The sequence below is a fragment of the Oryx dammah genome, unplaced genomic scaffold (genome assembly GCF_014754425.2).
Source record: "Oryx dammah isolate SB20612 unplaced genomic scaffold, SCBI_Odam_1.1 HiC_scaffold_11229, whole genome shotgun sequence".
NCBI classification, from domain to species: domain Eukaryota; kingdom Metazoa; phylum Chordata; class Mammalia; order Artiodactyla; family Bovidae; genus Oryx; species Oryx dammah.
The window spans coordinates 4,172,258-4,196,438 of NW_024080622.1; the positions used below are offsets into that span (position 1 = coordinate 4,172,258).

At 38.4% G+C, this 24,181-nt stretch overlaps 1 protein-coding gene across 3 annotated transcripts in view; it reads left to right on the forward strand.

The window, feature by feature from the left end:
• LOC120861163 (FYVE, RhoGEF and PH domain-containing protein 4) overlaps window positions 1-24,181 on the forward strand; it is a 151,967-nt gene that overhangs the window by 24,787 nt on the left and 102,999 nt on the right. Inside the window, exon 1 of one of the 3 annotated variants that reach the window (XM_040236809.1) lies at window positions 17,291-17,448. The exons of the other annotated variants lie outside the window; for them this stretch is intronic. Within the exon in view, the coding sequence (XP_040092743.1) occupies window positions 17,358-17,448 (91 nt within the window). The 5' untranslated portion in view covers window positions 17,291-17,357. Of the gene's footprint in view, window positions 1-17,290; window positions 17,449-24,181 lie in introns of those variants that run through there. 3 annotated transcript variants of the gene reach the window in all.

The window sequence follows — 24,181 nt, forward strand, 5'->3', positions numbered from 1 at the left end:
TATAAAGTGATATTTTAGTATGAACTCTTACATTTAAAATATAATAATGTTTATCTTAATAGAAAAAAATATCATTTCAAATTCCAGGGGAGTTATTAGACAATTCTAGTAGAAAGTTTTAGGTATACCAAAACTTTAATCCATTATTTAAATGAAAAAAAGAATAGGAAACTCATCACTTTAGTTTGAGATGATAATTTATCTAATGAATACAGATCTGTGACATAATATTGGGACCTTTATTATATTATACTATAAGGGGCCTGGAAATTACCCTAATTTAAATTGGGCAAGTTCTAGTCAGTATTTTTTTGTGAGTAGCCCAAAAATTACTTAAATGCTTAGTAAACCTTCTTTATTAATTAACTCATTCAAATAAGAAAATATTGTGTGGCCCCTAAATACTTCGAGCTGACATTATCTTGGGAGAAGGACTATATTGTCCTAAATGCCAAAGTATTGGAGTTTCAGCCTCAGCATCAGTCCTTCCAATGAACAGCCAGGACTAATCTCCTTTGATGGACTGGTTGGATCTCCTTGCAGTCCAAGGGACTCTCAAGAGTCTTCTCCAACACCACAGTTCAAAAGCATCAATTCTTCAGCTCTCAGCCTTCTTCACAGTCCAACTCTCACATCCATACATGACCACTGCAAAAAGCATAGCCTTAACTAGATGGACCATTGTTGGCAAAGTAATCTCTCTGCTTTTCAATATACTGTCTAGGTTGGTTATAACTTCCCTTCCAAGGAGTAAGCATCTTTTAATTTCATGGCTGCAATCACCATCTGCAGTGATTTTGGAGCCCAGAAAAATAAAGTCTGACGCTGTTTCCACTGTTTCCCCATCTATTCCCCATGAAGTGATGGGACTTGATGCCATGATCTTCGTTTTCTGAATGTTGAGCTTTAAACCAACTTTTTCACTCTCCTCTTTCACTTTCCTAAAAAGGCTCTTTAGTTCTTCTTCACTTTCTGCCATATGGGTAGTGTCATCTGCATATGTGAGGTTATTGATATTTCTCCCAGCAATCTTGATTCCAGCTTGTGCTTCATCCATCCCAACATTTCTCATGATGTACTCTGCATATAAGTTGCAATATACAGCCTTGACGTACTCCTTTTCCTATTTGGAACCAGTCTGTTGTTCCGTGTCCAGTTCTAACTGTTGCTTTCTGACCTGCATACAGATTTCTCAAGAGGCAGGTCAGGTGGTCTGGTATTCCCATCTCTTAAAGAATTTTCCAAAGTTTATTGTGATCCACATAGTCAAAAGCTTTGGCATAGTCAATAAAGCAGAAATAGATGTTTTTCTGAAACTCCCTTGTTTTTTTGATGATCCAGCAGACGTTGGCAATTTGATCTCTGGTTCCTCTGCCTTTTCAAAAACCTGCTTGAACATCTGAAAGTTCATGGTTCACGTATTGCTGAAGCCTGGCTTGGAGAATTTTGAACATTACTTGGCTCGTGTGTGATATGAATGCAATTGTACAGTAGTTTGAGCATTCTTTGACATTGCCTTTCTTTGAGATTGGAATGAAAACACCTTTTCCAGTCCTGCGGCCACTGCTGAGTTTTCCAAATTTGCTGGCATATTGAGTGCAGCACTTTCACAGCATCATCTTTTAGGATTTGAAATAGCTCTACTGGAATTCCATCACCTCCACTAGCTTTGTTCGTAGTGATGCTTCTTATGGCCACTTGACTTCATATTCCAGGATGTCTGGCTCTGGGTGAGTGATCACACCATTGTGATTATCTGTGTCGTGAAGATCTTTTTTGTATAGTTCTGTGTATTCTTGCCACCTCTTCTTAATATCTTCTGCTTCTGTTAGGTCCATACCATTTCTGTCCTTTATCGAGCCCATCTTTGCATGAAATGTTCCCTTCGTATCTCTAATTTTCCTGAAGAGATCTGTAGTCTTTCCCATTCTATTATTTTCCTCTGTTTCTTTGCATGGATCATTGAGGAAGGCTTTCTTATCTCTCCTTGCTATTCTTTGGAAGTCTGCATTCAAGTGGATATATCTTTCCTTTTCTTCTTTGTCTTTTGCTTCTCTTCTTTTCACAGCTATTTATAACACTTCCCCAGACAGCCATTTTTCTTTTTCCATTTTTTTGGGGGGGAGGAGGGTGGTTGTCTTGCTCCCTGTCTCCTGAACAATATCACGAACCTCTATTCATAGTTCATCAGGCACTCTGTCAATCAGATCTAGTCCTTTATATATATTTGTCACTTCCACTGTATAATCATAAGGGATTTGATTTAGGTCATACCTGAATGGTCTAGTGTTTTCCCCCACTTTCTTCAACTTAAGTCTGAATTTGGCAATAAGGAGTTCATGATCTGAGCCACAGTCAGCTCCCGGTCTTGTTTTTGCTGACTGTACAGAGCTTCTCCATCTTGAAAAGAATATAATCAATATGATTTCGGTGTTGGCCACCTGGTGATGTTCGTGTGTAGAGTCTTCTCTTGTGTTGTTGGAAGACGGTGTTTGCTATGACCAGTGCATTCTCTTGGCAGAACTCTATTAGCTTTTGCTGTGCTTCATTCTGTATTGCAAAGCCAAATTTGCCTGTTACTCCAGGTGTTTTCTGACTTCTTACTTTTCCATTCCAGTCCCCTATTATGAAAATTACATCTGTTTCAGGTGTTAGTTCTAAAAGGTCTTGTGGGTCTTCATAGAACCGTTCAGCTTCAGCTTCTTCAACCTTACTGTTCGGGGCATAGACTTGGACTACTGTGATATTGAATGGTTTGACTTGGAAACGAACAAGAGACCATTCTGTCATTTTTGAGGTTGCATCCAAGTACTGCATTTCGGACTTTTTGGTTGACTATCATGACTACTCCGTTTCTTCTAAGGGATTCCTGCCCACAGTAGTAGATATTATGGTCATCTGAGTTAAATTCACCCATTCCAGTCCATTTTAGTTCACTGATTCCTAAAATGTTGACTTTCACTCTTGCCATCTCCTGTTTGACCACTTTCAATTACCTTGATTCATCGACTTGACATTCCAGGTTCCTATGCAATATTGCTCTTTACAGCATCAGACCTTGCTTGTATCACCAGTCACATCCACGACTGGGTGGTGTTTTTGCTTTGGCTTCATCCTTTCTTTCTTTCTGGAATTATTTCTTCACTGATCTTCAGTAGTGTATTGGGCCCCTACTAACCTGGGGAGTTCATCTTTTAATGTCCTATCTGTTTGCCTTTTCATAGTGTTCATGGGGTTCTTAATGTAAGAATACTGAAGTGGCTTGCCATTCCCTTCTCCAGTGGGCCACGTTTTGTCAGAACTCTCCACCATGACCCAGCTGTCTTGGGTCGCCCTGTAGGTCATGGCTTAGTTTTGTTGAGTTAGACAAGGCTGTGGTCCATGTGATCAGATTGGCTAGTTTTCTGTGATTGTGGTTTCAGTCTGTCTGCCCTCTGATGCCCTCTTTCAACACCTACTGTCTTACTGGGGTTTCTCTAACCTTGGACGTAGGGTATCTCCTCACAGCCTCCTCTCCTGACCTTGGACATGGGGTATCTCCTTTTGGCCGCTTGCTGCTCCAGCATTTGAGATAACAATTTCTTTAGGATGGATCTTATAATTTAAAAGCATTTAACTCAGGGATAAAAAATGGTATTATATAAATTTTTATTTTTTATTATGATGACATTCTGTTTCAAATATTTCTTTACCAATATTATCCACAGTTACTTTTAGATGAAAATGAAATCATGGAATTTTCTTAATTTTCCATCATCATAATTGTTAGCCTTAGAATCAAACTATAAGGTTGGGTAGTCTTTATATCTAGAGTGATACAGAGAATATGATTAAAATTTTGGAAAAATTTAAGTTAAAATTGTTCTGGAGATTTTTATTTTCCAAATTAGTGTATTTCCTTTTTTTTTTTTTTTTTTAATTCAGCTGTCTGACCTCTCAAAGCCCTTTTGCTCTTTCTTTTTTGTTTATTTTTGGCTGCACTCAATCTTCATTGCTGTGTGCGGCTTCTGTAGTTGTAGCGAGCAGGGGCTACTCTTTTTTCTGGTGAGCGAGCATCTCATTGTGGTGGCTTCTCTTACTGCAGAGCTCTAGAGCATATGGGCTACAGGAGTTGCAGCTCTCAGCTTACAGAATGCGAGCTCAGCAGTTGTGGTGCAGCTTAGTTGCTCCATGGCATATGGGATCTTCCTGGAGCAGGCATCGAACCTATGTCCCCTGCATTTGCAGGTAAATTCTTAACCACTAGGGAAGTCCAGTGTATTTTATTTTCGTGCATTTATTGTTTATGCTGCCGACATTTAGTCATAGTTTTAACATTGATATGGTACATTTATGTCAGCATTATGACTTAATTTCAGGAATAACCTGAAGATTGAAGAGTTATTAAATGAAATGTATATAAGATCCCTGTGAAAAACTACCTGTCTTCTAGAAGTTTCCTTCTCAAAAGCAGTCATCTATGAAACCATTATGTGCCCTGACCATACAAAAGATAAATAATTGTAGTGTAGGAAGCATATCCTAGAACTGGGAACATTTTGCCTAAGGGGTAGGAAAAAAAAGCACTTTTTATTGGTTGCTCACTAAGTTGTGTCTGACTCTTTGTGACCCCATGGACTATAGCACACCAGGCTCCTCTGTCCACTGTCTCCTGGAGTTTACTCAGATTCATGTCCATTGAGTCAGTGATGCTAGACTTATTCATGCATTTTCATTCAGTTTATGTGTTGAATACACCTAGTATTTCAGCTACAGGGGAGGAATTCTCAGGGAAAAGTGGGAGGTAGGCAGTGGCAAGTTTACTTGCCTCCTTTCTGCCCTGACATTTTAGGTACAAGTATCTTTTGTACCACCCAGAGATTTGTAACTTATATGTTGCTGTTCAGCTGCTCAGTCGTGTCCGATTTTTTGCGACCCCATGGACTGCAGCATGCCAGGCTTCCCTGTCCTTTACCATCTCCCGCAGCTTGCTCAAACTCATGTTCATTGAGTTGGTGATGCCATCCAACTACCTCGTCCTCTGTCATCCCCTTCTCCTCCTGCCTTCAATCTTTCCCAGCATCTGGATCTTTTCCAGTGAGTTGGCTCTTCACATAAAGTGGCCAAAGTATTGGAGCTTTAGCTTTAGCATCAGTCCTTCCAATGAATATTCAAGGTTGATTTCCTTTAGGACTGACTGGTTGGATCTCCTTACAGTCCAAGGGACTCTCAAAAGTCCTCTCCAACACCAAAATTCAGAAGCATCAATTCTTTGACACTCAGCCTTTTTTATGGTCCAACTCTCATATCTATACTGGAAAAACAGCTTTGACTATATGGACCGTTGTTGGCAAAACAATGTCTTGCTTTTTAATATGCTGTCTAGGTTGGTTATAACTTTTCTTCCAAGGAGCAAACATCTTTTAATTTCATGGCTGCAGTCACCATCTGCAGTGATTTTGGCGCCCAATAAAATAAAGTCTCTCACTGTTTCCATTGTTTCCCCATCTATTTGCCATGGAGTGGTAGTATCAGATGCCATGATCTTAGTTTTTTGAATGTTAAGTTTTATACATGGCATAGTACTTAAATGAGTTGTCAAGCTAAAGACAGTGTGTCTTTTTCTTTTAACAAAAACCACAAATGTTCCCTATTTACTAGCCCTTCATGTAAAGAGAGGTAGCCATGGGGACTCCCTGGTGGCTTAGTGGTAAGTTATCCCCTTGCCAATGCAGGAGAAACCGGTTCCATCCCTGATCCAGGAAGATCCCACATGCAAGGGAGCAGCTAAGCCCATATGCCACAACTCTTGAGCCTATGTTCTAGAGCTGTGAAGATGCTGCTCCTGAGCCCATGTACTGCAACTGCTGAAGCCTGCATGCCTAGAGCCCGTGCTCTGCAACAAGAGAAGCCTTTACACTGAGAAGACTGCACAGCACAACTAGAGTAGCCCCCAGTTGTCTCAGCTAGAGAAAAGCCTGCACAGCAACAAAGACCCAGCCTGCCAGAAATAAAGTTATTTTTTAAAAAGAGAGAAGTAGACACAGTACATATTTTTGCAGGTTCTTATCTAGTAGATATATTTGAAGAAATAAAGTAAAGGTGATATTTGAATCAGTGAGAAAGTAGTTAGCAGAGGAATAGTGCTCTGGAGAAGGAAATGGCAACCCACTCCAGTGTTCTTGCCTGGAGAATCCCAGGGACGGGGGAACCTGTGGGCTGCCGTCTATGGGGTCGCACGGAGTCGGACATGACTGAAGCGACTTAGCAGCAGCAGCAGCAGCAGTGCTCTGTGGACAGAAAGTTTTTTAAATGATTGGAAATGTTTCCATTACTATGTCATTTTACCACCAAAAATGACATATATCTTTCCCTTTTAAAAGTTAAAAAAATACAACACCCTCTTAACCCAAACTTAAGTACGGTTTTCAGTTTTTTTGGAGCATACTTGATTTACAATGTTGTGTTTTTTTCAGGTATACAGCAAAGTGATCAGTTACTCATATACATATATTTACTCTCTCTCTTTTTGTGTGTGTGTGTGTATCCTTTTCCCATATAGGCCATTCCAGAATATTGAGTAGAGTTCCTTATGCTTGCTATACAGTAGGTTCTTAATATATATATATATCATATATAGTGAAGTGAAGAAGTTGCTCAGTCGTGTCTGACTCTTTGTGACCCCACAGACTGTATCCTACCAGGTTCCTCCATCCATGGGATTTTCCAGGCAAGAATACTGGAGTGGGTTGCCATTTCCTTCTCCAGTCATATATAGTAGTATGTATTAAATTCAGGTATTTTAAAAAATCTTCTTTAAATTTTTTGTAAGTAGTTTTAAGATATTAGACCAAATTTTTTTTTAAAAATGCAACAATTTTCAAGACATCTAGGAAGATGGACGTTTACTAGAAGAATTTCAAGGAAATCCTTTGCATAATTGGTAGATAAGATTGAAAAATATATATATCATGATTTATAAGTATAGCCAGTGATATACTTCTTCCCTGTAGAACAGCAAATCTCAGCTCTGGCAGTCATTAAAACCATGTACGTACGGAAGTAAATTGACTTAGTTCCACTCTTTCAAATGTCTGTATCATGAAATATTTAACCAAGATATTTCTAAGAAACAGAGCAGATTGAATCACATTGTTTTTTCTAAAACAATATTCTATCTTTGTTGTTGTTTGCTTGCTAAGTCGTTTCTGGCTGTTTTTCGACCTCATGGATTGTAGCCCACCGTGCTCCTCTGTCCATGAGATCTTTCTGGGCAAGAATAGTGGAGTGGGTTGCCGTTTCCTTCTCCAGGGGATCTTCCTGGCCCAGGGATCAAACTCAGATCTCCTGCATTGGCAGGCGGATTCTTTACCACTGAGCCACCTGGGAAGCCATTTTATCTTTACCTCATCCTATTTTAAGTTGTTTTTGTTTTATTGTATTCATTTTGCACTGTCATACTTGTATTTAACTTATATGCATTCCTACATGTGTCTGTGCATACATACATATTTGAGAGTGCAGTGCCCACATTTTATACTGAGACGATGTGCCATCAAAAAGTTTGAAGACCACTGTTCTGGAAGGTCTCCCCTAACCCTCCTCTGTGCAGCAGTAATAGTAACAGGGCCCTGGCCAAACTTATCAGTCACCATTTTGCTTGTCTGCTTTCTCTTTGACTTCTTAGAAGAGACCATTTAGTGAAGTTTTATTATGTTTGACACAACATCCACGGGACCCATAATAGTGAATGGGACACTTATGGTCCTTGCTTTCCAGAAGCTTTGGCAGTAGTAGGGATGACAAATGCTAAGAAGTTATAAATGCTCAAAGGAAATCCAGAAGATAGTGAGATTAGTCGTATGTGAAAATGTTAAGGCCACAGGAATTAAAAAGGGTAGTGTGGCTAAAGAAAAATGAGATTCCAGAAAAGTGATGATCAGAACTTTCTAAAAAAGATTCCTAAGTTCTTAGCAATGAACTCTATTGAATCCCATGTAAGGACTCAGTATTTCTTTGTAATTATTAATGAATGGCTTAAACAATTTTAAAAGGGACCTCAAATTGATGTCTCCAAATTTTCTTTCACTCACACAATGGTTTTTGAGTTTTAAAATTTAAAAATAAAAATTATTCTCTCATTTGCCATATAACTAATTCATACTGTTTTAAACCTGTATGCTTACCCATTTACATTATCTGCATGAATGCTAAGTACATTTGTCCCTGTTACCTTATGTAAAAGATAAAAATACTCCATACTCCATTAATAGTGAGTTGTTGACCATTATAAAGTAACTTATCTTGAGTTCTGTTAGTCATTAATGTTCAAACTATTGTGTCTAAAAGACTATATGGATATTTTTAGTTCTTAGTATAATACTTAAAATCTGAGCATTGTTTGTAAAGTTCACAATATATAGATTGCTAGAATAATAATTAAAAATTTTCAACAAGTATATTTGTAATTTATCAATTACCAATTCATCAGTTAAGCCCATATGATGGAAATGGACCTTAAAAATTTTTAATTAAAATAATTAGTTGCCTTTTATCCTTGGTCATCTTTTCTGCCACCAAGACAATAACTTAGAAAAGTTATTGAAAAGCTTATTGAAATCTAAATGTAAATTTTTCTTTCTTTCTTTGGAGTTTTCTTTATTCCTGTAATACAGAAAGTCCCTTACATAAAACATTCAAGTTGCAAACTTTCAAAGATGCAAACATGTGTTTGCCTGTCTAATGGCTTGTTAGTTCACGTGTCTGGCGTACACCATCTCCTGCATGAATCCTCTACAACTGGTTGTGCTTTTGTGTACTTTACAGTACTGTATATAGAGTACAGTAGTGAAGTATCTTTATTTGAGGCCCAGGATGTCTGGAAGCAAGCATAAAAGCAATGGTGATGTAGCTGGTACTACTGTATTTTTCAAGGTCCTGTATGTTAAGATTAAAAATGTTTTCTTTATTTTTATGTGTTTTTTAATATATCATTTGTATGAAAACTACTATAAACCTAGTATAGTACAGTAGTATGTAGCCAATTGTGTTAGTTGAGTACCTGAGCTAATTTTGTTGGACTTAATGAACAAATCTTGGACTTAACAATGTGCTCCAGGAATGGAACTCATTCGTATGTAGGGGACTTACTATATACTTCTGAGATTGCATCAGAAATTAAACTGCATGTTTTAATTGTGCCATATTACCGTGGGATAAAAGGGAAGAAATAATAAGTAGAGTGGATGATTTGCAAAGATAAGATGCTGGTTATATTTAGGGTTATATTTATTTTTTCTTTACATTGAGTTTGTCCTTTAGGAATATTTGGGCCAACACAAAAGGCCTAAGCAGCAGCTGTTACCCCAGTAAGTAGTACATTAGAGTCTTCAGGAAAGGAAGACAGTACTTAAATCTTGGTCAAAAAGAGAGTATGCTGTATGGCTCAGGAAACTCAAACAGGGGCTCTGTATCAACCTAGAGGGATGGGATGGGGAGGGAGATGAGAGGGAGGTTCAAAAGGGAGGGGATATATGTATACCTATGACTGATTCATGTTGGGGTTTAACAGAAAACAACAAAATTCTGTAAAGCAATTATCCTTCAATTAAAAAATAAATTAATTTTAAAAAGAGAGAGAGAAATGAAAGCTCTCTCTCTTTACTCCCAAGTTAGTAGCAAGTAACTGGCTGTATTTTATTTACCCTTTATCTGACCTGGCCAGGGCAAAGCCCAAGTTTTATTTTCTTAAAGCCTCAGAGGAGCCTTTTCTGGAAACTGCATGGCTATTTCAAAGTTGGCGGGGGGAAAAAAGGTTTCTGTGGAAATTTATGAAAAGAAAACATTTTTCTTAACTTCCGTCTCAAAACCCATGATTGATGGAACATGGTTTGGGAACATATTTTGAAAACAAAGTGGCAAGAGATGAGACTAGAAAGGTAAGCAAGGGACAGTGCCTTGAGGCCTTATAAGGAGTTTGGATTCCATTCTCAATGCAGTAAGCAGCCATTGAGGATATCAGCTGACAAGTGAGGAATAGTTCTGCAAGCCACAAGGAAATTTGTGAATCTGCTACAGGTTTCCTCACTTTAGAACCTGAAATAAGATCCTTTCCCACTCTTTGCTGCATAATGAAATCTTCATCCCTCAAGATAAAATTTAAACTTCCCTTCTCCAGGGAAGGAGGTTGTTTAAGAGAGGTTGGTACTGGAATTAGATGTTTTAGTTGGAGGAGTTGGACCCTTGAGTGAGTAGCTTGTCCAAGGTAGACACTGAAGAAAGGAAAGAATGCAGAGAAACAGTACAGGCAGTAGAGAACATGAACAAATAGATTGAGGAACAGCATATGTGTATATGTAAAATATACACAACATAAAATTTATCACTTTAGCCATTTTTAAGTGTACAGTTCTCTAGCATCAGTGCATTCCCATTGTTTTACCACCATCACCACTATCCATGTCTAGAATTTCTTTTGTTTTTCCTAACTGAAACTCTGTACTTATTTAATATACCCATTTAACACTTGCAGTAATATTTTGTCATGATACATGACAACCACAGTGCTAGAACCCGATAGGTGGACATCGTCATGGTGGTTGTTCAGTTGCTCAGTCGTGTCTGACTCTTTGCAACCCCATGGACTGCAGCACGCCAGGCTTCCCTGTCCTTCACCGTCTCCCGGAGCTTGCTCAAACCCATGTCCATTGAGTCAGTGATGCCATCCAGCCATCTCATACTCTTTCATCCCCTTTTCCTCCTGCCTTCAGGCTTTTAGGCAGATGAAAGAGATTCAGGTAAAGATCACTAAACTGCTAGAGTAAGGGTGTTTGTAAACAGTGACTCTGTTATGAGATGCGTAAGGCAAAAGGATACCTAGAGACTGAACAGAGAAGAGAAACGAGCACCTGTTATGTGCCCAGCATGATGTTAAGTGCTTTGTATATGTTCTTTAATGAAACATAGCTAAGAATGGATTCGTTCAGAAGTTTAGAGTAAGAAAGGTAGAAATCTAGCTGGTGGCAATACTAGAATTGTAGAACTTGAAATCTCAGAATTAACTTCTTGATGAAGTGATGTGACTTACAGGAAATATGTAGCTCATCCAGTCTAGGGCTGTTACTTTGTATTCAAGTGGAATCCAAAGAAGTTCTGTAAAAACAATAATGGCCATAATGAAAGAAGAAACACCATATTTATCAATTAACTTTGTTCCTGCTTTGAATTTAGATAATATCGATGATTTGAGATTAGTACAAAGCAAAATTAGATGAAAAGCATGCCGTTATCTTAGAGTGGAGCATGATGGGGAAATGCTGAAATATTATCAACCTAAGATTGTGTTTACTGCTGAGCTGTGTATATGAACAGATGAAATGACTGGTGTGATGCAGGAAATCTATAGGTGAGGTCAAACAAACTATAAATTGGGGCATGAGGATCAATTCCATTATTTAGGCTCATAAGGAATTGCTTTCTAATCTAAGATTAAATGGTTTTAACCAGAACAGCATTGTTAAAGTCATATAACACTTCAGATACAAGGTTTCTTCTCCTAAACTGCATACCTAAAATAAACAAACTATTCCTATCCACATGCCATTAGAGAGAGGTATAGCTTCTCATCATGGTCTTCCAAAATAGAAGAATAATGTTAATAGAATTGAGTTAAAACTCAGACTGAGCAACAATTTAACCTACAATTATATTGTCATCCATCAGGAAACCCTGGTTTGGGGGGACTGTCTAATGATATTGTGTGGTTGGGACTTTAAGTGACTATTTAACTAAATGAATAATATAAAAAATGATTTAAAAGGAGCTTCCCTTGTGGCTCAGCTGATAAAGAATCCACCTGCAATGTGGGAGACTTGGGTTCAATCCTTGGGTTGGGAAGGTCCCCTGGATAAGGGAAAGGCTACCCACTCCAGTATTCTGGCCTGAAGAATCCCATGGACTGTATAGTCCATGGGGTCGGAAAGAGTCGGACACGACTGAGCAACTTTCAAAGACATACATACATATATTAAGAGGCTTCCCTGGTGGCTCACTGGTAAGGGGTCCACATGCCAATACAGAGTACATGGATTTGATCCCTGGTCTGGGAAAATCCCACGTGCCACAAGACAGCTGAGCCCGTGCACCACAGCTGCTTAGCCAGAGCACTAGAGCCTGTGAGCCACAACCGTGGAGCCCAGGTGCTGCAGCTACTGAAGCTCTGTGCCTAGAGCCCGTTTTCCACAAGAGAGGCCACCACAGTGAGAGGCCCACAGCTAGAGAGTGGCCCCTGCGTGCTGCAACTGAAGGAGGCCTGCACACAGCAACAAAGACCCAGCAGAGCCAAAAAATAAATAAATCTTAAAATATATATTAAAAATCTTTTAATTTAAAAGAATAGAGATTGAGGGATAATTGGTTTGTTTTGAAGATCTGTATAAAAAATAGTCTGGGACGGAATATTCAAGAAACTCGATTTAGGGACTTCCCTGGTGGTCCAGTGGTTAACAGTTAATGCTTCTAATGCCCGAGGGGCGGCGGGGGGGAGTTGCGGTTCAGTTGTTAGTTGAGGAACTAAGACCCTACATACTGCACAGCATGGCCACAAAGAAACAAAACATCCCCCATGATTTTCTTAGCATGCGTTCAAGAACTTATAGGCTTCACTTCATTAAGATTCAGAGATATACAAAATAGAAATTACACATCAGTTGACTGGGTTTTTTAATTATAGTTTCTTTTTAAGTCAATGAGGAATTCATTTTAATAAATTGTTTGATTTTATTAGATGATTATTAGAGTACTAAATTGTGCAAAATAGATTGACTCATATTTCATTCTATGAAAATGGATATTGTCTCCCAGTTAAATATCATTGGAGAATCAATTTGAGGATTTTACTCCTTAGTTAATAACTAAAAGTAAGAAGTACTTTAATTATTTTTTTCCAACTTCTTGTTCTGTTTGAACAAAGTGAAATACTAACTTTCACTTGGTATAATTGTCCTGTTTTTATACTGCCAAAATATATTTATCAATAAATAATTATTTAAGCCAACTTTGCCATTAGTACATGGAAGTTTTCAATTATATGTTAGATGATGATGATATGTTAGGTAGCTGTAAACCAGATTGCTGGGAGAGGAGCTTCCCTGGTGGTCCAATGGTTAAGACTCTACACTTCCACTGCAGAGGGCACAGGTTTAATCCCTGGTCAGAAAACTAAGATCCCGTGCTGCACAGCTTGGCGGAAAAAAAAAAAAAAAACAAGCAAGGTCAGACAACTTCCTCACTCCCCCTCTCTTTTTTAGACATTATAAATTAGTAAATTTTAATTCAAGAAGCACAGGTTACATGGTAAAATTTTTGTTTTAGATCATTTACATTAGAAATGGTAAGCTATTGAAAATACTAGGAGCCTTTCAGTTCAGTTCAGTCGCTCAGTCACGTCCGACTCTTTGTGACCCCATGAGTCGCAACACACCAGGCCTCCCTGCCCATCACCAACTCCCGGAGTTCACTCAGATTCACGTCCGAGTCAGTGATGCTATCCAGCCATCTCATCCTCTGTCGTCCCCTTCTCCTCCTGCCCCCAATCCCTCCCAGCATCAAAGTCTTTTCCAATGAGTCAACTCTTCGCATGAGGTGGCCAAAGTACTGGAGTTTCAGCTTTAGCATCATTCCTTCCAAAGAAATCCCAGGGCTGATCTCCTTCAGAATGGACTGGTTGGATCTCCTTGCAGTCCAAGGGACTCTCAAGAGTCTTCTCCAACACCACAGTTCAAAAGCATCAATTCTTTGGTGCTCAGCCTTCTTCACTCTCACATCCATACATGACCACTGGAAAAACTATAGCCTTGACTAGACAGACCTTAGTTGTTAATAAAAAGTAAACTAAGTTTGATATAGTGATAAAACAAGTGGTTATGAAATACCTTGTGACTGGGAGAACTTTCTGACTTCCTTACTCAACAGAATTTGTAAAGAAATAACCACTCTACAAGGAGGAGAAGCCTGATAACAGGGTGACAGCCCACTAAGTCTTTGTGCCTGTGTATTAAGTTTCTTCAAAGTCTTTAATACATAACTAAAGTGAATAACTGAGTTGGTTAGCATGGATTTTAGATATTTTTCAAGACTTATGTCAATGACAAATAATCTTATTAATTAAAGATTAATTTGAAAGATCCTTTAAAATATATTGTTATAAACTTCATTATTCACAAATGGACATTGTGTGGGGAGCTAATTAGGTCACTTTTCAATTTTTGAAGATTTTTTTTTTAAATCACAGGAAACAAATAGAATGAACCAGTAATTATCTCTACTATTGACGATGAGAAAGACAATAGATAATATCAAAAATCTTTGTTTTTTAAAATTATTGGATAATTTATATACAGTAAAATTCACCCTCTTTAGGGTAGAGTTCTGAGTTTTGACAATGCATACAGTCATATAACCAGCACAACAGTGCAGATACGAAACATTCCCATCACCTTTGACAATTCTGTTGTACCCTTTTGTAATCAAATCAGTTCCTCCACCCTCCTGCAACCTTGGATCTAGTTTTTGTCCCTGTGTGCTTCAGTACTTTGGCCACCTGATGTGAAGAACTGACTCATTTGAAAAGACCCTGATGCTGGGAAAGATTGAAGGCGGGAGGAGAAGGGGATGACAGAGGATGAGATGGTTGGATGGCATTACCGACTAGAGTTTGGGTAACGTCCGGGAGTTGGTGATGGACAGGGAGGCCTCATGTGCTGTAGTCCATGGGGTCGCAAAGAGTCGGACACAACTAAGTAACTGAACTGAACTGTGCTTGCCTTTTCTAGAATGTCCTATGGAATCTTAAATGTGTGGCATTTATTTATTATTTTTGGCTTCACCGGGTCTTCCTTGCTGCGTGTGGGCTTTCTCTAGTTGTGGGTGAGCAGGGCCTACTCTAAGTTGTGGTGTGTGGGCTTCTCATAGACTCAAGGCACCTGGGCTTCAATAGTTGCACATGGGCTTGGTAGTTGTGGCTCTTGGGTTCTAGAGCATGGGCTCAGTAGTTGTGACCCACGGGTTTAGCTGCTCTGTGGCTTGTGAAATCTTGTGGACCAGGGATTGAACCCATGTCTTCTGTATTGGCGAGGGATTCTTACTCACCATGCCACCAGGGAAGTCCTCTAGTGTTTTAAGTTGGCCTCCTTACTAACACACATACAAGTGTCCTTAGTTCATTTCTTGAGTGTTGTAAAGACAGATTTACCACAGTTTGCTTATTTATTCACTAATTGAAGGTCAATTGTGTATTTTCCAGCTTTTGGTAGTTATGAATAAAGCCTCTGTAAACATTCATGTACATATGTGTTGCTGATTCACATTGATATATCGGAAAAACCATCACAATATTTTAAAGTAATTATCCTCCAATTAAAAGAAATAAAATTTTCATTTGCACGTTTCTGTTAATGTAAATATTCTTTTCACTTGGGTAACTACCTAGGAGTATCATTGCTGGGTCATATGGAAGTGCTGGTTTAACTTTATAAGAAACTGCCACGGCTACTAGTGAGTAGCTTAAATTTAGTCACTAGTTTGTGGTAGATGCCGAATATAATTTCAGATTATCCATTGTGAACAATAAGAGTCAATGATATTTTGTTTAAAACTGTAATTATCACTTCCTAGCTGCAAGTCGTATTGTGGTTTTTACTATATAGATTCAAACTGTGCAAAAGAGAATTGAATTTCTTAAGGGTATTATTTTATTAGTGTTACTGGCCAAGATTTTTAACCTGTTAAATCTAGATTTCTCTTCTGCAGAATGGAAATTATTACTTCACACCTTACCTATATTATTTATTTCTTTTGCAGAAGAGCATTCTCTTTTGTAAAATGTTGATAAATTATTATTACCGCACAGTGAGGATTTAATGAAATGCTACATGGAAGGTGCTTACCAGAGCACCAGGCACAAAGTAAAGGTTAGCTATAAAAAAATAAAAGGTATTTGTTTGAAAACCAAACCTAAGATTATAATTTAAATATGTCTATCAAAATTCAGCAAGCACAAAATTGGTGCATTTTATGACAGGGAAACATTCTGCTTTTTGCCTTACTGAAATTTGCCAAGGCTAAGTGGTCTTTGGAATCAAATATAAAGAGTTTTCCTGACACAGTGAATTTTAAACAGACAGGTGAAGTTTGTGAAGGACATAAAAGGCAATTCCGGTGTCTTCTCTTTGACTCCTTTTCTCCATGTTGTAATTGTCTGTTCATGCCTAATATGCAGATTCTTTTACTAAGAATTAAGTTGATAAGTCTACTTCCTGATGAGCCTTATCTGAGTGTGTAATAATAGTTCCCTCATACCACACCTTGAGTGTTTCCTACCTGCCCTGATATTAAGCAGTTCCTAAGCAGGTGCAATTGAGTCAGAGCTTTAGGTTGCCACTGAGTATCAAGTCTCTGCCCCAGCAGTTCTCCAGGTGTGGTTCCTATAGTGTAGTCCCAGATCAATAGTGTCAGCATCACCTGGGAGCTTGTTAGAAGTGCAGATTCTGGGGTTGAATTCAACTCCTGAGATAGGACCAGGCAGTGTGTGTTTTAACATTCCGTCCACATGATCTGGTGTGTGATCTGCATCTGGACACAGCAAGGAGGGGTTTGGAAACACTGCTTTCAACTGTGAGAGTGATGTCTGTAGCCTGTTACTTCATTGTAATTTTATACATATTTTAATTGACCCTTTCTGATTTTTCAGGACTGTGAAAAATTTTGAAAGTACTGATAAATGATATAAACTTATAAAGATATATAAAAATAAGTAAACAGTGCTCTAAAAACCACATAAAACTTGGTGTCCTTATGAAATTTATGGGTAGTAGTTATTCACCCTGCACCAAGGTCAGTGAACTGTGCTAAAATAGAAAGTCTTCAGCGGCAAATAGCGTTTGAGATCTTTCAAAATGACATTTTAACATCTTAAGCCTGTGAATCCTGAATCTGTAAACCTCTTTGGTCCAGAGCATGGACCCGGTTCAAGTGGAAACAAACTGTTTTCATGTTGGCTTTTTTAGAGCATTACTAATAGTTAAGGAATTAGTCAGTTTATAAACTGTCCTATTCCCAAGTGTATTTCTAGTGCATTTGATGCTTCTATGAGCTTTTATTGTTGTTTACTGTAATAAATAGACATCTTTCCATCCTCATATACTTGGTCTTTTGAAAAACACTTTAGCAACCCTCCTCTGGGGAGGAGTGGCATATTATGCATGAGGTTGTCTGTGAACAGTGAGGTCTGAGAAGGTCCTGAAGTAAGCAGTGCATCATCAGAGCTCCCGGCTGACCTGTGGCTGCAGGAGGTTTTAGAGGCGGGAGTGAGATTTTATCACATGAACTTTAAAAGAGTAAAGCCAAATATTTTCTTATCAAACCAAAGTAGACTAATTTTCAGTATATATGAAATGATGTCCACTGATGACGGTAAGTAGTTTCATTTTCTAGAGTGTCTTTTCTCTTTTTTTTTTTTTTCCTCCCCTCGGTTTATGTGGGTCATTTTACAACAGCATACTTAAAGGGCATGAAAGTTGCAGAGTTCGGTTTAAGTTAAGAATAAGATTCACATTATTTTTCAAGTTTAACATTAAAATATGTACTCTATTTATGGTTTCTGCTTCTTCCAGGAGGCTGTTTCTGGGTTAGCAAAATACAAGTTTAATAGTTCTGTTTCTCTGACTCATTCTTACTAACATTAGAAATTTGAAAATTTAGTCACTGATGGGAGGATGCAGAGAAAGAAAATCAGAGTTTTCTCTTTTTTTCTTTCATTACTGGTGTGAACAAAGCTAAGAAATATTTGCTACTAAACATTTTCAAGTACTACTGCACAGAATACTGTTCTGTTCAAGCAAACAAATCATCCACCATCCCAGTCTTCTTGTTTTAGCAAAGTTCAGGAGAGTGAACATTACCTGCTTTTCAATATGAGATAGCAAATAGAGACAGGCATGGAAGTATTTTTGTTGTTAGTGGTATTAAGCCATCATTTTTCTCCTCCAATATTCTGGAGTGTATTAATGAAAAATTGATTCTTTCAAAGAGGAATGAAACTCTATGTGGTAGAAATGTAATCATGTGACAGGAAATTTCTGCTAAAAATATTTTTAAAAACTGAGATGGGTTTAATTCTGGGATGCTATTTTCCCACTGTCTGCATGGATCTATTAACCTTCCTGAGGAATGTCTACACTGCTGTCTACACTGTTAAATAAAATGAACTGAACCTTAAAACAGGTAGTCTTCATAGTTTATCAGGATTCTTTTTCCTTGCGGTGTCACTCTTTCCTTCTTTAGGCATTGGTGGGTGGCGGGGGAGGGGGGTGGGAGTTGCACTGAGTATGGAAGTCCAAGGGTGGGGCTGGTCACAGTTCTGCAGCCAGGAAGCTGAGGCTCCCTCCTGCAGCTGCACAGTCTTGGCTGGCTCTTTTCCCAAGTTCTAGTAGTTGCTAGAGATTGAGTAACCCACTTCATGTCTGCCTTGGCTCCCTCCATTATCCAGGAAGAAGCCTCAGTTCCTTTGCAGGGGTTCTACTCTTCTTGCATAAAGTTTAAAGTTTTTGTGATCTCCACATGGTTTACCATCACACTCTAAGCATGAAATTTTTTTTTAAAGCAGCAAAAGGGAAGTATTTCCTTTCTCGGTTAGTAAATTCTTTCTTTCTCTGACACAACATCTGTTTCCTCTCATTACACCTTCAAATAGTTAAGGATCATTGGAGAGAAGTGCTACTCGAATTTTCTGCTCTAATGGACAACTCCCTATAGTGAGGGGCCACTGTAAGTGTGGGTTTTAGAAGTTCCTTTTATGGTTTTTAAACTGAAAAGACAGTAATGTGGCACTTCCTGCGCACACCACTGGTTATTTTCTTGCTATCAAGTTGTTCAAAAAAAAATTTGAGTATGTGCATTTAGTGTATATATTATTTGTAAAAAGTTTTATCTTTTTTTTTAAATGACTTGAAGAAACTTTCCATTTTAAAAACTTTTGCTTGTAGACAAACTCACATGAAAACTGCAGAGAAAAATGGAACATGAAGAATGACTCAATGGGAAGTATTTGTCCATCTTTGCAGGAATGATAATATGGTTTTCATTCAAATGATATGTAAATTAAATTGTAATTCAAGATTAAGATTTAAACCTGTACCCCAGTGTTCATCAGAGCACTATTTACAATAGCCAGGACATGGAAGCAAACTAGATGTAAACCGACAGATGGATGGATAAAGAAGTTTGGAATATTAGTCAGGCATTAAAAGGAACTGATGAGGTAGATGAACTCAGAGTGTATTATACAGAGTGAAGTCAGAAAGTTCTAATGAGGCGGATGAACCTAAGAGCCTGTTAGAAGCTACTAACAAAGAGCTACTAACAGAGTGAAGTCTACTAAGAGAAAGAGAAAGACAAATATCATATATTAATGATATGTATGGAATCTAGAAAGATGGTACTGATGAACTCATCTGTAGGGCAGTAGTAGAGATGCAGACATAGAGAAAGAGCTGTGGACAGGGTGGGACGAATTGAGAGAATAGCATTGGAACATGTACATTACCATGTAAAATTAGATAGCCAATGGAAGCTTGCTGTAATATACAGAGAGCTCAAATCTGGTGCTCTGTGACACCCAGAAGGGTTGGATGGGGTAGAACGTGGGAGGAAGGCTCAAGAGGGAGGGAATATATATATAGCTATGGCTATTATATTCATGTTAATATATGGCAGAAACAAATACAATATTGCAAAGCAGTTATCCTCCAATTAAAAATAAATAAATTAAAAAAATAAAAATGGAGATAGGAGTCAAAGTCTGAGACTCTTAATACGGGTCAGATTTGGTGTATAGGTTGAGGGATATAGAACTGAGACTCCTGGCAGTGGCAGTGCTATGTGAGGACCAAAACACTTTGTAAAAAACCGCTTAATGTTGTGACAGGCTTTTTTGTTTTATAAGGGTAAAGCTACAATTCTGAGGTGGTGGTAGTAGGGAAATGGTTTGAGGGGAGTTGGAAGAAAGCTGGCTCAGTAACATAGCCAAGGTCTAACATTAGGGAGAAAAAGCATTTACTAAATAACACAAATTGTTGTCTTCTCTCTATGTCTCACTAACTGATATTTCTATCATTTAATAGACTGTCTCTCAGTTTCAAACTACTTCCTCTATGTTAACAAATTTTAATTAAGAAAAAGCACTTTGAGGCAGTAAGTACTGGGAAAGCATGAGCTTTCCTTGCTCCTCCCTCTATTCCCCCACATATGTTATTAAGATGAATTCTACAAGCTTGGCAGCCTGCTAGGGCTAAGGAGAAAGATGGCTTAATCAGTAAGCTAGAAGAAGCCAGCTAATATTTTATCTTGTGTCCTCCTCATCCTTTTTTTGTTGCTTGTTTTTTAATTGTAATTTCCCTTTGTTATTTCCTAGTCTTCAGCAGAAACTGGGAGAATTAGAGGAGGTGGCTGTATCCATGTTTTTTAGAAAATTAATATGGGGACAGCAAAAGACCTTTCGAGAAGTAGTTTACAATGTTAAGAAGCAATTAACAAAGCATAATAGACATTCTGTGTAGGTGTTGCTTGTCATATGTCAAGCAGTGTACTTCCCATTTCTTTTTAATCCCCATAGCAGCACTATATGAGACTGGCATATATCTGTTTTATAAACAAGGAAATGATGCTTAGGCAGGTTGAGAAATTTGTTCAAGGTCACATGGCTAAATGTGATGGAACCACGAGGCAAATCAGAATTTCATGCTACAGCCCATCCTTTTAGCCCCCATGCTACTGGGTTAAGAGTTTGAGGCAACAAGCAACAACCAAGGAGAGTTTGAGGAAGTTTCCCAGGAAGACTCCAGAATGTAGGGAGAAAGTGAACTTTTTGCTTTTATGCAGAATGAGAACTTATGTGTTAAAGAGGAGTGTTGGGCTCTTCAAGAGCTAGGAACTTGAACACATTTAAGACAGACATCAGAAAAATACCTTCAATTTTCTTATGGAACCTATAAAAGTGAAAGTGTTGGTTGCTCAGTCATGTCTGACTCTTTGTGACCTCATGGATGTTGCTTTGCTGGGCTCTTCTGTTCGTGGAATTCTCCAGGCAGGAATGCTGGATTGGGCGATCATGCCCTTCTCCGAGGGATCCTGCCAACCCAGGGATCAAACCTGGATCTCCTGCATTGCAGATGGATTCTTTATCATCTGAGCCACCAGGCAAGCCCCATGGAACCTATATTCACCTTTTATTCAATATAAACTTGTGAGGAGAGTTTCGGGGGAGAGGGAGAATGTTTTGAGTTTGATGCTTACTGCTAATAGAGCAAATGGACTTAACTAATGTAAAACATTTTTAACAAATAAATAATTTTCTGATGTATTTAATTGTAGCAGATATTTCTCATATTCTGGGTATTATAATACCAGAATATGAGATTATAATTTCTATATATAATTGTTACTATATATATAATTATATGCAGAATATTAATATATAGAATGCATAATTATATTATAATTCCAACATCTCCTGGAGTAATATTAATATAACCAGCTTGGAAAAGACTGGGATTAAAAATAAATTCTCTACCTCACTTAGAACTCCCTAAAATCCAGTCTACAGATAGGCTGGCGTAGATCTCGTAAGGTACAGTTGTCCTTAGGTATCTGCAGGGGACTTCCTGCAAATACCAAAATCCAGTGATACACAAGTCCCTTATATCAAATGGCATAGTATAATCAGCACCCAGGATCCACAGCTTCTGTGTTCTAGGATACAGACAGCTGGACTGTACTTTCACTCTGTTTCTCAGTTTATCTGAGTATCTGCCTATTCTTGAAGGAGATTTTCATTTGTTCCACTTTAAGCTGCTTAAAACTGAGTATCTCATCTCCACCTGAGGTGAGATTTCATTTGTTTTGCTTTTAGCTGTTTCAGAAAAGACTGTGTTAGTTCAAGCACTGAAATAAAGGACTGTATTAGTTATTCCAACTATCAAATTCAGCCAGGTTCAAGTCACTGTGATCTGAAATTGGTGGTAATTTCAATTGGTGGGGTTGTTTTTAAGAAAGAGATTTAAAGTCTTTTTATTATGAAGATTGTATAACAAGTGTGCAGAAAGTTCAGAAAGTTGAGAGACAAAATCATCTATTGCCCCACCATCCCCAAAGTTCAGTTCGGTTCAATCACTCAGTCGTGTCTGACTCTTTGTGACCCCAGTGGCCTGTAGCACGACAGGCATCCCTGTCCATCACCATATCCTGGAGCTTGCTCAAACTCATGTCCATCGAGTTGGTGATGCCATCCAACCATCTCATCCTCTGTCGTCCTCTTCTCCTCCTGCCCTCAGTCTTTCCCAGCATCAGGGTCTTTTCAGATGAGTCAGTTCTTCCCATCAGGTGGCCAAAGTATTGGAGCTTTAGCTTCAGCATCAGTCCTTCCAATGAATATTCAGGACTGATTTCCTTTAGGATTCACTGGTTTGATCTCCTTGCAATCCAAAGGACTCTCAAGAGTCTTCTCTAATACCACAGTTCAAAAGCATCAATTCTTCGGCACTCAACTTTCATAGTCCAACTCTCACATCCACACGTGACTAAAAACCATAGCTTTGACTAGACCTTTGTCGGCAAAGTAATGTCTCTGCTTTTTAATATGCTGTCTAGGTTGGTCACAGTGTTTTTTCCAAGGAGCAAGTGTCTTTTAATTCATGGGTGCAGTCACCATCTGCAGTGATTTTGGAGCCCAAGAAAATAAAATCTGTCACTGTGTCCATTGTTTCCCTATTTTCCATCAAGTGATGGGACCAGATGCCATGATCTTCATTTTTTTAATGTTGAGTTTAAAGCCAGCTTTTTCACTCTCTGTTTCACTTTCATCACAAGGCTTTTTAGTTCCTCTTTGCTTTCTGCCATAAGGGTGGTGTCATCTGCATATCTGAGGTTATTGATGTTTCTCCTGGCAACCTTGATTCCAGCTTTTGTTTCATCCAGCCTGGCATTTCACTTGATGTACTCTGCATATAAGTTAAATAAGCAGTGTGACAATATACAGCCTTGATGTACTCCTTTCCTAATTTGGAACCTGTCTGTTGTTCCATGTCCAGTTCTAACTGTTGCTTCTTGACCTGCATATAGATTTCTCAGGAAGTCTGGTATTCCCATCTCTTTAAGAATTTTGCATAGTTTGTTGTGATCCACACAGTCAAAGGCTTTGGCATAGTCAATACAAAAATCCCCGGAGTACTTTCATATTAATAGGTATTTAGTGTGCTGGGCCCATTGGTAAGCGGTGGGGATACATAGAAAGCAAACAAGTGATGATCTGTGTTCTCTTGGAGCAAATGGACCACCAAAGATACAAACAAAAAAAACACAAGATGGGAAAATAAGACTGTGTGCATAATGGGCTGTGGGAGCACACGGGAATTCAGTTTTGTGATTTGGGGATGTATCAGTAATGCTGAGTTTTAGGGAATTAAGAAGTTGACTTCGTGGAATGGGGAAATATGGGGGAAGGCATATTTAGAGGATTCTAGGCAGAAGGAGGTTTTCCCTTGTGGCTCAGCTGGTAAAGAATCCGCCCACATTGTGGGAGATCTGGGTTTGATCCCTAGGTTGGGAAGATCCCCTGGAGAAGGGAAAGGCGAAATGTGCAAAGTTTCCAGAATGAGAAACCACAAGGTCTCTCATGTTATGTGACCCATAAGCAGTTTGGTATGGCCACATTTACACTGTGGGGAAGAAAGCTGGCTGAAGAAGGTGCAGATGGTGAAGTTTCCATTATCATGTCCTGTTTCTGCTTAATACAAAAATCGCTTAATATAAAGTGGGGACTCATAGAATGACAGTATTATGTGTTTACATGTATTCAAAGGTGTAAAATTGTAACATAATAAAGATAAAATTTTATTTAAGAAAAGAAAGATTTAAACCTGAACAGTTTTACTTAGACACTGAAATACCATTCATTCATAAAAAGGACTTTTCCTAGGTGCTTATCGCTCTGTTAGTCTTATTTATTCTGTGCTATTTCATATATATAAAATCAAAGCTAAGTTTTAAAAAAAATTATTTTTAAAATTTTACTTTGACTGTGCTGGGTCTTTGTTGCTCCGCGGGCTTTTCTCTGGTTGTGGAGAGCAGGGGCTACTCTTTAGTTGCCGTG